At 35.4% G+C, this 14,084-nt stretch overlaps 2 protein-coding genes and 1 pseudogene across 3 annotated transcripts; 2 read left to right on the forward strand and 1 right to left on the reverse strand.

The window, feature by feature from the left end:
• The first annotated feature begins 3,288 nt into the window (after positions 1 to 3,288).
• LOC132189979 (uncharacterized) lies at positions 3,289 to 5,526 on the forward strand. Of its 2 annotated transcripts, XM_088510412.1 has the most exons (2): positions 3,289 to 3,484; positions 4,306 to 5,526. In XM_088510412.1, the coding sequence occupies exon 2, from the start codon at positions 4,357 to 4,359 to the stop codon at positions 5,308 to 5,310; it is 954 nt and encodes a 317-aa protein (XP_088366538.1). In that variant the 5' UTR covers positions 3,289 to 3,484; positions 4,306 to 4,356; the 3' UTR covers positions 5,311 to 5,526. The 2 variants fall into 2 exon arrangements, with proteins under 2 accessions (XP_088366538.1, XP_059460826.2); XM_059604843.2 differs by having other exon boundaries at positions 3,289 to 5,526.
• A 1,162-nt stretch (positions 5,527 to 6,688) lies between these two features.
• LOC148583560 (uncharacterized) lies at positions 6,689 to 8,326 on the forward strand (annotated as a pseudogene).
• A 1,645-nt stretch (positions 8,327 to 9,971) lies between these two features.
• Positions 9,972 to 12,844, reverse strand: LOC132190528 (spindle/kinetochore-associated protein). Its single transcript, XM_059605547.2, has 5 exons — positions 12,689 to 12,844; positions 11,920 to 12,015; positions 11,473 to 11,598; positions 10,812 to 10,851; positions 9,972 to 10,226 (listed from the first exon to the last, which is right to left on the reverse strand). The coding sequence occupies exons 1-5, from the start codon at positions 12,818 to 12,820 to the stop codon at positions 10,150 to 10,152; spliced, it is 471 nt and encodes a 156-aa protein (XP_059461530.2). The 5' UTR covers positions 12,821 to 12,844; the 3' UTR covers positions 9,972 to 10,149.
• Positions 12,845 to 14,084: the final 1,240 nt, after the last annotated feature.

A 14,084-nucleotide genomic window follows, 5' to 3' on the forward strand; every position in this document is an offset into this window, starting at 1 on the left:
ATCAACCAGAGATTATCCTGGAGTTCCCTAAAGCTCACCCGTCCAACTGCACGCCAAAGCCTGGCAAGGACTGTCTTGAAAGCTTCTTTGTTATACTTCTTTTCCGACCAGTATCGGGCCACTAGGCAGTTTGTACCACGCTGCTTTGCCTCTTCAATGTCCTCATCCGTGATCGTAATTCCTTTCTTCTCTCCTTCTGTTGGGAAATTTCTTCCAATAGATTCCCCCCTATGGTCTGCCGGTGAGTGCCCACAATTCCCTTGGGAAAACATGATAACCGCAACCTCCTAGTCAGAATCAGACAGGAGACAAACCCTCATTCACACCAGAGTTTAACTCAGATCGCCTTCGAGTGAAACCCTAGCAGAGGACGATTATGACAATTATTGTTATAATGTATTGGAACACACCTATTTGTTATCATGTATTGGAACACACCGAATAAATTTACCCACCATAAGTTTCCCACTTAAGGTGGGTAAATTTTAAATGATTTTTTTCTATTTTAAGTAAAATAAGAAATTTATTTTATGAATATATTGTCACTATTATTTAAATATGATGATATACAATAACAAAATAAAATTTAAACCATGAATTTAATTCTTTCCATTTCGCTTAAAATAGAGAGGATCATGACCCATTTTCGGGTATTCTCTTTGAATCGAGGAAACTACATTGAGAGATAGAGAGGGAATACTTAATACCCATTTTGTTATGTATCTTATCGGCCATAGAGTCCAAATTTTGTATTGTGTATGAGCAAGACTCTGTCTTCTGTGTTGAAATTGGGCATTATTTAGCTCAACCAAAATTCTGTCCACTACAATAAATACTATATGTATACACAAGTATTTACCTTATTGTTCCAAAATTTTAAAGAGAAATGCTAAATATCTCAAATTCTTGTTTCAAAAGTTGGTTTTCAAATAATGTGTCACCATCCCATGAGTTGGTGACACATTTTCCAAAATAATAAATCTCATAAGATAGTGACACATCATTTAGGAATCAACTATTGGGAAGAAAATTTGGGATGTGTAGTACTTCTCGATTTCAAATCCTCTAAGTGCCTGAGGTTGGAACATGATGCTTGGCACCCAACCCTTTCCAGCATGTTCATGCCTCTCATCATCCCCTGGCCCTGAGATGGTAAAAATAAGATGTTCAATACGTAGTCTTATAAAAAAAAAAAAAACACTTGCTAGCTGTTTTTTGTCATCAGTAACTCATTAACCACCCATCTAGGCAGTGAATTCTTAAAGGCATAAATTCCTACAAGAAGGCAATTTTCTCAACTAAACCATTTCCATCATGAATGATGAAGAAGAAAGTCAAGACGGAGCAGGATCACCAATCAGATCCCATCAGTATAATTTGTAGAAATTTGAAAATCAATTGCAGTTATACACCCTTACCAGTCCTTGATCTCACTTGAACTGCCCACTCATCAACGATCTGCATAATTCAAAGATCAAAAAGGTGATTAGTGTGTCTTCCAACACTTCATATGTGGATGAGCTGAGAATCAATGAAGAAAATCAATTTCTCTAGGCCTCATCGGCATGAAGAAAGTTACCCAAACATCTTTGCATGGATATTTGCTAAAATAAGAAAAGCCTCCCCATGTTTTGGTTGCTTGCTGGTAAGTGTGCAAACACTCCAAACACCACTTGGAAAAAACCAACCTTCTGAGTGATCTTTTTTTTTTTTTTTGAAAATACAATTTAACCCCCAACTTTGAAAAATACAATTAAAACATTTTTGGACATCACATAGAGATGAAATCCCCAACTTTGAAAAATGATGGTGCAAGTAAAACTCAAATGCCATCATAGGATAGTGAGAGCATACTTAAAAAAGTAAAAGTTGCGCAGTCCAAATGCAGTGTTAAATACAACAGAGCCAGTTAATTCTTATGCAAAACTTCTCATGATGTATGCCTTTCACCTTCCAATTAGGTTTAATTCATTTTGACCATCAAACGTGTGGGTGAGTTGCTGATTTCTACTACCAAGGACTCCATTATTTCAAGCAAGTGGACTCCACCTAAACAAATTGGAGGACTAAAACTACCTGGTTGAAGTTAGCAAATGCTGGATCATTGGAATCACTGGTGAGGGGGATGCCCACAGATGCTTGTATCCGCTGCAGTAAATTTCTGTTACCTAAAATTGCTTGACATATGTTACCTATCAATTCTCAGTAATAGAGTCACATAAAGAACTATATCCATCAAACAAATCCCCCAAAAATGCAAGGACAACTCACACTCTTGATAGTAACTTTCCGCAATTACCCGTATCAAATTCATCGAAAATTGAAAAATACACGTTCATTTTGCTCACATTAATTTTGATAGTTAAGGATAATATGGGAAAGAAAGTAATTAGCATTGATAATTGAACAACAAATGTTTATTTTGGCACGCACGAAAAAGGAATGAGACTCACTAAGGATGGAAGGAATGAGACTCACTAATGATTAAATATCTTGGTGGCAAAATGTGTGAGTTCTACAGGATCAAATATACATTCAGTTTCTCATGAGCTTCCTTCCTTCATGGTCTTTCCATCTTTCTCAGCAACTAAATACACACAGTTCAATCCTTCCAAAGCTACATCTTTTTTCTTTGTTTTTCACAAAAGAAAAAGAAAAGTTGATTGCTAGAATCAATAGAAACACAGTTCGAATCTCCCCTTGCCCCGCCTGGTGGGGGAATTACTTACTAAAAAAAAAAAAAACAAGTTTCTCCTCTTCCAAGCAAAACTTAATCGTTATAAGAGACAAGGAGGAAGACAGCGAGATGATATTATTCCACACGCTCATTTTCCCTCACTTTCTATTCAGCCAAACACGAAATCACCATCACACAAGAAACAGAGAGAGAGAGAGAGCTGTTAGACATGGTGGCAATGGCCTCGAAAGCCTGAATAAGCGAAGGATCTGCTGGCGATGTCCTAAAGACAATACGCGCTCAAGAACTAACAGTTGAAAATATCCAAAAAAAAAAAAGACTCAGTCGAGTGAAGTGAGAAACATGAATTCATGATAAATCTAAAATCGGAGAGAGGAAGAGTCATTGTGGTGTTGGGGGCTTATGGAGATGAAGGCTCTCAGACAGAGGAGTTGCAGATTGGAGCGGAGATGAATTAAGGTTGCAATACAAAAATCACGATTACATGAGAATTGACACGTGTGCTTTGTATGGTTAGAACTTAGAAAGATCATCCAAAGAGAGATCTTGAGTAATTAGAAAAAAAAAGAGAGATCTTGAGTGAAAACTCGGTCTGCCGAGAGAAACGACGTCGTGTACTCTGATGTATAAGAACCCAGACCTCACCATCTTCTCTTCAGAAAGCTTCGACAGATAGCGAAAGTTTCTCTTTATTTCTCTTGGAGCCACGACTACATCAGATCTGCTTCTTCTGCTTATTTCTCTTGAGCAGAGCCACTGCATCAGATCTGCTTCTTCCGGAAATGGGTACGACTGCTAAGTCTAGAAACTCTCTTGCTTTCTTCTTCAATCATTATTGTCATTTAAGGGTTTCTTTCCATGCTCTCAATTTTCATTATTGTCGTAGTTTTAGTGCTACCTCTCCTAACACTATCAATAGTGGTAGAGATATTGTGGAAAGCCCCAATCAGTTCTTGAAATCTGTGAGAGATCGATGCAGATCTCGAAGCTTTAGGAATCTTGATGATGCCTTAGGCGTGTTTGATAGAATGCTTCGCATGCGCCCTTTGCCTTCCATCGTGGATTTTAATCAATTGCTGACTGCAATTGCAAGAATGAAGCATCACTCAACCGTGATTTCTCTTATTAAAGAAATGGAACTGCTAAGAATTGCTCCCAATCATTATACTCCAAGCATTTTGATTAATTGCTTCTGCCATTTGAACCGGGTTGATTTCGGCTTCTCTATCTTAGCAAAAATATTGAAACTTGGTTTTCAAGCGGACTCTATAATTCTTACTACTCTTGTCAAAGGGCTCTGTATTCTGGGTAAAATTGTTGAAGCTGTGAAGTTGGTTAACAAAATGGAAAAGATGGGCTACAAACCTAATACAGTTACCTATGGAATCATAATGAATTGTTTGTGTAAAATAGGCAAGACCAATGAAGCTATTGGGTTGTTTAGAAAGATGGAAAAAAAAAATCTTGTACTTGATGTAGTGTTGTATAATACGATCATTGACAGTTTGTGCAAGGATAGATTGGTAACTGAAGCTCTGACTTTTTTCTCTGAAATGACAAGTAAAGGAATTCAGCCAAGCGTTTTCACTTATAGTTCTTTAATTCAGGGCCTATGCAATTTTGGTCGGTGGAAAGAGACAACTAAATTATGGAATGAGATGGTGGAAAGGAAAATCATGCCTACTCTGCATACATTCAGCATATTGGTGGACATGTTTGGTAAAGAGGGGAAGTTGAAAGAAGCAAATGAAGTTTTTGATATGATGATTCAGAGAGGTATAGCGCCTAATACAATTACATACACTTCCTTGATTGACGGTTACTGTTTGCAAAATAAAATGGATGAGGCTGTCAAAGTATTTAATACGATGGTTCGAAAGGGTTGTTCACCTTCTATTGTTAGCTATAGCATATTGATTCATGGATATTGTAAAAACAGAAGAATTGATGAGGCCATGATTCTTTTCCGTGAAATGTCCACGAAGGGAATTTTTCCCAATGTTGTCACTTACAACAATCTTCTGGGAGGGTTTTGCCGAGTTGGGAGACTCAAGACTGCATTAAAGCTACTCCATGAGATGCAAGTTTGTGGCCAACATCCAGATCTCCAAACTTGTGCTATTTTGTTAGATGGCCTGTGTAAGAATCTACACTTTTCTGAGGCAATGACATTGTTTCAAGAGATGGAAGAAAAAAAGGTACACCTTGATATTGTGATTTACAGCATTTTGATTCATGGTATGTGCAATGCTGGGAAACTTACGACTGCAAAAGAACTCTTTAATTGTCTTCCTACCAAAGGTTTGCAACCTGATGTTTGGACTTGCAATGTAATGATCAAAGGGCTTTGCAAAGAGGGACTATTAAATGAAGCAAGGGAGTTGTTTGAGAAAATGGAAGAGAACGGTTGTTCACCTAACCATTTCACATATAACACAATCATACAAGGCTTCTTGCAACATAATGAGACATCATGGGTAGTGAAATATCTCAAAATGATGGTTGAGAAGGGTTTCTCGGCAAATGCAACCACTGCAACCATTTTGATGAACTTGTTGATTACTAATCAAGCAGATAAAACTTTACAAGACTTTTTAAAGAAGTCTGTGTGAAAGCTTTCTACTTCTTTAATGTGTATCACTTTTATGATATAAGGCAGTGAATTCTTTATGCATATTTGTAGCTGAGATTGTTTATGCTTTTTGGGGTCATATGGATAGTGGAGTTGGAAACTAATAGGTATAATATTTGGTTATCACTTCTTTTTGTTGTTTCTATTAAGATTTAGTCCTGTCATGATGTTCATGGTAATGAAGTTACTTGCAGGCTCTTTGTTTCAAATAACTAACTTGTCGCATAACAGCTTGATCATCACTGCACAATCAATTTTATTTTTATTTTTTTAAAACTTTAATATTGATCCATTAAAGGGTATTGGTCATTGTCTTTTATTTCAAAATTCCTTAGTTATTTGTTTTTGCAAATCCTTCAAGATACCTAACCGTTTAGATTTTTTTATTGGCACAAAAGGTCAAACCGTTTAGATTCATTTGTGCTTCATTTTACCCATTTTGCATCTTGACAGATGAAATTAATACGTTTCTATTGGTACAATGAATTCAGGGAATAATAAAGTTGTTTTTCATTTGTTTCCTATTTGTTATCATGTATTAGAACGCACCGAATAAATTTATCCACCTTAAGTGGGAAACTTAAGGTGGGTAAATTTCAAATGCACTTCTCTATTTTAAGTGACAATAGGAAAGTTGTCTTGTCATTCGGATTAGATTTCATAAATCTAATGGATTATATTGACACATGATGAATATAATGTCACTGCTATTTAAAAACGATGATTTACAATTACAAAATAAAATTTGAACTATGAAATTAATTTGTTCCATTTCGCCTAAAAAAGTAGAGTATCATGACCTATTTTCGATTATTCCCTTTGAATCGAAGAAAGTACAATGAGAAATAGAGAGAATACTTAATACCCATTTTGTTAAGTAACTTATGGGCCATAGTGTCCAAATTTTGTATTGTGCATGAGCAAGACCAGAGGTATGTCTGATATGTTGAAATTGGGCATTATTTAGCTCAACCAAAATTCTGTACACAACAATAAATACTATATGTATATATTTTTCCAATATTCCATGTGATACATATTAAAAACATATTATAATATTAAAAAATAAAATAAAAAAGCTCTTGCACCCTCTTGTACGTCCACGCCAATATGATTAAAAAACATGGATCAATTTAAAAGATTTTGCTTTTATCAAATCTTAAACACAAACAAAGAGTACCAAGTTGATTAATCCAAATGAAAGCCGAGAAGTTGACACGTGTGCTTGATATGGTTGATTAAAGACCATCCAAAGGGACATTTTTGACAACTTCGGTATGCTGACAGAACGACGTCGTGTGCCCTGGTGAAAGTTTGTCTAACCTGCTTCTTCTGCTTTTCCTCCGCTACATCAGGAAATGGATACGACTTCTAAGTCTACAAACTCTCTTGCTTTCTTCTTCAATCATTATTCTCATGTAAGGCTTTCTTTCCATGCTCTAAATTTTCATTATTACTGTCGTAGTTGTAGTTCTACCAATAGTGGCGGAGATAATGTGGAAAGCCCCAATCAGTTCTTGAAATTTGTGACAGATAGATGCAGAATTATATTCTGGGCGTTTTGATTAATTGCTTCTGTCATTTGAACCAGCTCAAGTTCGGTTTCTCTATCTTAGCAAGAATTTTGAAACTTGGTTTTGAACCAGATTGTATAAATCTAACAACTCTTTTCAATGGGCTCTTTATACAGGGTAGAATTGTTGAAGCTGTGAAGTTGGTTAACAAAATGGAAAAGATGGACTACAAACCTGATATAATTACCTACGGAACGATAATGAATGGTTTTTGTAAAATAGGCAAGACCAATGAAGCTATTGTGTTGTTTAGAAAGATGGAAGAAAGAAATCTTGAACTTAATGTAGTGTTGTATAATACAATCATTGATAGTTTGTGTAAGGACAGATTGGTAACTGAGGCTTTGAATTTTTTCACTAAACTGACAAGCAAAGGAATTCGGCCAAACATTTTCACTTACAATTCTTTAATTCAGGGCCTATGCAATTTCGGTCGGTGGAAAGAGACAACTAAATTATGGAATGAGATGGTGGAAAGGAAAATCATGCTTGATGTGCGTACATTCAACATATTGGTTGACGCGTTTGGTAAAGAGGGGAAGTTGAAAGAAGCAAATAAAGTTTTTGATGTAATGATTCAGAGAGGCGTAGAGCCTAATACAATTACGTACAATTCTTTGATTGATTCTTACTGTTTGCAAAATAGAATGGATGAAGCTGTCAAAGTATTTAATACGATGGTTTGAAAGGGTTATTCGCCTTCTATTGTTAACTATAACATATTGATCCATGGATATTTTAAAAATAAAAGAATTGATGAGGCGATGAGTTTCTTACATGAAATGTCCACGAAGGGAGTTTTTCCCTATGTTGTCACTTACAACACTCTCATTGGAGGATTTTGCTGAGTTGGGAGACCTAAGACTGCGTTAGAGCTACTCCATAAGATGCAAGTTTGTGGCCAACATCCAGATCTCCAAACTTGTGCTATTTTGTTAGATGGCTTGTGTAAGAATCTACACTTTTCTAAGGCAATGATATTGTTTCAAGAGATGGAAGAAAAAAAAGGTACACCTAAATATTGTGATTTACAGCATTTTGATTGATGGTATGTGTAATGTTGGGAAACTTACGACTGCAAAAGAACTCTTTGATAGTCTTCCTACCAAAGGTTTGCAACCTCATGTTCGGACTTACAATATAATGATCAAAGAGCTTTGCAAAGAGGGACTATTAAATGAAGCAAGGGAGGTTTTTGAGAAAATGGAAGAGAACGGTTGTTCACCTAACCATTTCACATATAACATAATCATCCAAGGCTTCTTGCAACATAATGAGACATCATGGGTAGTGAAATATCTCAAAATAATGGTTGACAAGGGTTTCTTGGCAAATGCAAACACAACGACCATTTTGATGGACTTCTTGTATACTAATCAGGCAGATAAAATTTTACAAGATTTTTTTCAAAAGTCTGTATGAGCTTTAAAATTCCTCAACATGCAGGGCAAATTTCATATGTGTTGTAAGTCATTAAGGTGATATTTATTTCCATGTCTTTAGGACTATTGTTGTGTAATCTTTTCTTACAATTAGTCGTAAACTTGTGTTGTAATTAATTAATTTTTTATTTTTTAGATTTATTTTAACATTTTGTTGATGCAGAGTTATTGTAGAATATTTGTTCATTTGGAGTTTGGGGTTCTTGATGGTTGTGTGCTTATTGGCCCACCAAGTTAAACTTTTAAGTGTTTCATCAGTTAAATTAATTCATCATCTATGTGATAAATACTATGGAGTAATGTTATGAATACTATGATCAAAGGAATGTATCATGTTTATGATATACTGTTAATGCTTTTTGGGGTCGTATGGACATTGGACTGTGAAACTAATTTGCATTTACCGATAATTATTTAATTTATTTGGTTAGCATTTCAACATGAGGAAGTTGCTGATAATTATTTACATGCTTCTTTGTCTACTGGCTCCGAGATATTGATTATAGTTGTCCTGTCATGGTTATACTGATCCATTAAGGCCTGTCTTTTATTTCAAAATACTTGAAGCTATTTGGTTTTGCAAATCCTTTGGATACTTGACATTTCCTCCAAGCAGCACAAACTCAAACTCAGTCAATCATTTTTCCTTAATTGCTGTAGACAAGTTACATTCGTTGATATAAGGATATGTCACTAGAAAAAGACATTGCTTTGTTATTATAAGCCTTTATTTTTTCTTTCTAGTCCAATTTAGGAAAAGGGAAAGGGAAAATTATATAACAATAAAAATAAAGGGTGAATAATTCAAACAGAACACTTAAAACAACCATCATTAAGTGCAAATACACCTAAATTTATTGGCAATGGGTCAAATAAATGACCTGACCCATTGAGAGAATTGATACCACCATGAACAGCAGTTAACAAAGGCAAAGTTCCCAGAAAGGAAAAAACCTAAACAACAAATGCAACAAGTCAGCTTTACAACAAGAAAGCATGCACTAAAATATGGTGAAAATGAGCAGCCCAAAGAAAAAAACACAATAGAAATACATAGAAAATAACATAAAAACAACAAACCCAAAAATCAGCGGTGGAGACGGCGGTGACGTGCCGGCATTAGCGGTGTTATTATAAGCTTTTGAAATATGTAAAGATAGTGGATTTTTGAGCATATGGATGAGTGATGCAAGCATTTCCAATGGTACAGTCAATTCAAGAATTGGAACACCTTTAATTCATTTGTGCTTCATTCTACCCATTTTGCCTCTTGACGGATGAAATTAATACATTTCTGATGGTACAATCAATTCCAGGCATAATGAACTTGTTTCTCAATTGTTTCTTGCTTATTCGACATGTTTATATGGCCATCATGTATTAGAATGCACCCAATGAATTCCGCAATGGGATGGCATACATGATTTCTTTCTTCTGTAAATTATTCGTAGAAGTTATTAGTTCACTAGGTGGTAAAGGTATTTGTAGACTATTGTAATTTTTTTAAGGAGAAAATGTAAAATCAGTCCTTGTGAAAGTGACTTAAAAGCCCTTGTGGTGCCAAACCTATCAAAATTAATTTTGTAGCAAAAGTTAAAACAAATACAAGAATTTTTCAAGTACAATGCATTATCATTCATAATCCAGTACTACATGAAATCAACTGAATTCAACAAAATCAATATCAAATAATGTACACAAATTTTTGGCCACACTACAGTCTTTACATTATTGTTCCCTAATTTCAAATAAGTGCATGGAGGTTGGAACATGATGCTTGGCACCCAACCCTTTCCAGCATGTTCAGTTGCTTTGGACTATAGCCGAGAAGAGTAATTTGTTAATATCCTGAGAATCCGATTCATGCCTATCATCATCCCCTGAGATAGTAAAAATAAGATGTTCAATACATAGTCTAAAAAAAACACTTACTTGCTAGCTGTTTTTTGTCATCAGTAACTCATTAACCACCCATCTTGCACATCACGAAAGGCGGTTAATTCTTAGAGGCATAAATTCCTACAAGAAACATTGCCTTTTAATCCAACTCACACAAGAATGGATCACAAATGCAAGGCTGAGCCCTTGTTGAATATGGCCTCAAAACGAATTTGGTTGTATCTTGAGAGATCATTTTAACTACCCACCCCCATCATCGCTGCCCAACCTTTTTCTCATGAAAGTGCTTGTGCCTTAATAAATCTTGAAACTAAATTGGCTCAAATAAAGATCTAAAATAAGGGAATGAATACAGCAAAGAAGTAACCTCCTGCCATCCTTTTCTTTTATCAGAAATTTACATTTGTCATGTTGATTTACATCTAATATGAAAACAATTTTCTCAACTAAACCATTTCCATCATGAATGCTGAAGAAGAAAATCAAGTCTAAGTAGGATCACCTATCAGCTCCCATCAGTATAATTTGTAGAAATTTGAAAATCAATTGCAGTTATACACCCTTACCTGTCCTTGATCTCACTTGAACTGCCCACTCATCAACGATCTGCATATTTCAAAGATCAAAAAGGTGATTAGTGTGTCTTCCAACACTTCGTATGTGGATGAGCTGAGAATCAATGAATAAAATCAATTTCTCTAGGCCTTATCAGCATGAACAAAGTTACCCAAACATCTTTGTATGGATATTTGCTAATAAGAAAAGCCTCCCCATGTTTTCAATCTTGGTTGCTTGCTGGCAAGTGGTGCAAACACTCCAAACACCACTTGGAAAAAAATAACCTTCCAAGTGATATATTTTTTTTTGGAAAATACAGTTTAACCCCCAACTTTGAAAAATACAATTAAAACATTTTTGGGCATCACATAGAGATGAAATCCCCAACTTTGAAAAATGATGGTGTAATTAAAACTCAAATGCCATCATAAGATAGTGAGAGCATACTTAAAAGAGTAAAAGTTGCGCAGTCCAAATGCAGTGTTCAATACAACAGAGCCAGTCAATGCTTATGCAAAACTTCTCATGATGTATGCCTTTCACCTTCCAATTAGGTTTAATTCATTTTGACCATCAAACATGTGGGTGAGTTGCTGATTTCTACTACCAAGGACTCCATTATTTCAAGCAAATGGACTCCACCCAAACAAATCGGAGGACTAAAAGTACCTGGTTGAAGTTAGCAAATGCTGGATCATCGGAATCACTGGCGAGGGGGATGCCCACAGATGCTTGCATCCGCTGCAGTAAACTTCTATTCCCAACAAGAGTGGTCCGAGCCTTATCAATCAAATCCTGAAAACGAAATCAGTAAGCACAATCAACTTCAGAGTGCCACTCCCTCCTCAACTTTTTTTTTTTTTTTTTTTTTTTTAAAAAAAAAAAAAGTTCTAAGACTTAATTAAAAAAACGTTTTCCTTCTCTTTTCTAATCTTCTTCCAGATTTTTATTCATTGGTTTGAAAACCATAGAATAGAAATCCCCACTCATCGCTTCATACAATCGGTTCTTTTTTTAGTGAGATCTCATTTTCCCAAAACCAGGATGCGAGTTTGTGCAGTCCCAGATTATACAAATTCTTATCTCTTCCTCCAAAGTGTTGAAAGAAGAAAGTACCTGTTTGGCTGCTAGAAGTTCATGACATTGCTCTTTCAACGTCAACAGATCTTCTTGTATCTTCTTCATCCTAGACACCAACTTCATCGGGTTTGCCTGTAGACAGCATTCAAAAGTTCAACTTCCTTCATCATAACGACATGTTGAGTAATACCCAAAAACAAACGAAAAATGTTCAATAAAATGAGAATATTATGCTGTTTAGATTCTATGTAACCAGATGAAAGAACAAGAAAATCGGAAGGCCCACATTAACAATTACTTGGTTTCTCTATGAATGAATAATATAGATTTTAAATGAGCCACCGAGTAAAGAAAATAAGACCCTTTGAAGTTTATTTTCTTATAATTTTTAGGCAAATCATCCAAAACTCATATTACTCGTTGCTTTTCTTGGCAAAAAGAATGAATTAAATATTATCTTTAGAAGCCAAATGTTGAAGACGAAGAGTTCGCTATTTCAACAGTTTCCCCGCAATTTCCCATCAATCAAACAGTGCCTACGACTACAAAGACAGACTGAATTAAATAATCTGTTTCCAAAATATATGATTCAAAAGAAAGAAAGAAAGCAATTCAAATTTAGAAAGAAAATTTTAAAAGAAAATGAGAAGCGTCAAGTTTCCATAGCTATACGTTTTACAGTTTCCTCAGCAACCAAACCTGACCTTGTGTCGAAATTGAGCATGAAATTCAAACACCCCCCCCCCAAAAAAAAAAAAAAAAGAGATTCACAACTTTAATTCTTTCTTACTAATTAAATGCTCACCTTGTCCGGATACACCTGTTGAAACTCCTTCTCAAGCCTGTGCTGAACCACCGTGAGATCATGGTTCGCCTTTGTGAAGAGGTTCACCAATCCCTCCGTTGCTTGATGGTGTTCCTTGTTGTTGTGCCCCATTCTCTCTCTCTCTTTCCCTTAGGGTTTTTCACACTCAGAAATTCCCCCGCCTGTGCCTTTTGAGTTTGATTTTTAAGGCGCAAAATGTTTTTTTTTTAAAAAAAAAAAAAAAAAATCTGTGCTACAAGTCGTTGAAGGGGTGTAATAAGAGAAACTGGTGGACTAAATTTTTTTTCTATTTTTTTTTTTTAAATAATATCTACATAGTATTGAAAAAATACCAATAGAACACAATGGGTCACATGTAATTTCCTTTAAGCTTTGAAGGCTTATATGATTTTGGTTTTTAGGTTTTAGCCCTATAAGATGGCCAAGCCACCCCTTGGGACCAGGCCACCCCCAACCGATCCCCATGGCTCAAATTGTGGTGGCCGGCCACCCATATTTTTATTTTATTTTGTCTTATATTTTATTTTTATAATTTAAATAATAAAATATTTTTTTTAATTAGTAAGACACATGGCGTCTTATAGACCCTTGGATAAAATTTAATGGCCAAAATTTTTTTAAAAAATTGATGGGCAATTTCTCAGCTATTTCTGAGAATCCCGATCCCACCAAGTGAGGCACATGAAATCCTCCCATTACTTCACCATTTAATGGAGACACTCCCTCAAAGGCACATGAAATCACTCCCTAAACTAAACCATCAGGCTTGCTATAAAATCTATGGGGGGAGAATTGACATATGACATATTCTATCTTCTCATTTTTAGTATGTTCTTAATGATTTCCTATTTATTTTGTTAATGTCCTCCTAGTCTAACTTAAGCACCAGATGTGGTGTTGTTGTCCTCCCCCACTATGTGCGGCACCACTGCTGATATCCTCGTTTTCCTTGCATAATTTAGGGTCAAAGGCTACTAAACGTGACAACTGCATCAACATTAACAATGGCCTCTCACAACTGTAAATCAATTAATTGCACTCCAAATAGGATACTATCAAGTTGAATTTATTAATCCTTGCACAATTAAAGTACTCCTTTGTGACGGATCCTTTTCAGAAACCATCAATGTCTTTCATTCACTAGCAACTATTTGGGCGTCTTATATGTTGCTTGCTTGTGGGGACTTGAAAAGTGTTATTGCCCTTTTATGTGGCTCTTAGTTTTGCTTTAATAACTGCATTTTGCAATCCTTTTAGAGAGGACTGGGTCATTTTTAATTAATTTTTTATTTTTATTTGTATTTTTAACACTGTAATTTTCATTTAGGATTTGTTATTGTAGATCCTACCCCTTTTCCAGTATTTTGATTTATTA

This window comes from Corylus avellana, chromosome 9 (assembly GCF_965113065.1).
Source record: "Corylus avellana chromosome 9, dhCorAvel1.hap1.2, whole genome shotgun sequence".
Lineage (NCBI taxonomy): Eukaryota > Viridiplantae > Streptophyta > Magnoliopsida > Fagales > Betulaceae > Corylus > Corylus avellana.

What these genes read in the sequence shown, in the direction of transcription:
- LOC132189979 (XM_059604843.2), top strand. Translation starts at nt 3,481, where the DNA reads ATGGGTACGACTGCTAAGTCTAGAAACTCTCTTGCTTTCTTCTTCAAT.
- LOC132190528 (XM_059605547.2), bottom strand. Translation starts at nt 12,820, where the DNA reads ATGGGGCACAACAACAAGGAACACCATCAAGCAACGGAGGGATTGGTG. An exon ending in AACAGGTGTATCCGGACAAG is followed by an intron (nt 12,016 to 12,688) that starts GTGAGCATTTAA and finishes TGCTGTCTACAG; the next exon opens with GCAAACCCGATGAAGTTGGT. An exon ending in TCAAGTGAGATCAAGGACAG is followed by an intron (nt 10,227 to 10,811) that starts GTAAGGGTGTAT and finishes TTACTATCTCAG; the next exon opens with GGGATGATGATAGGCATGAA.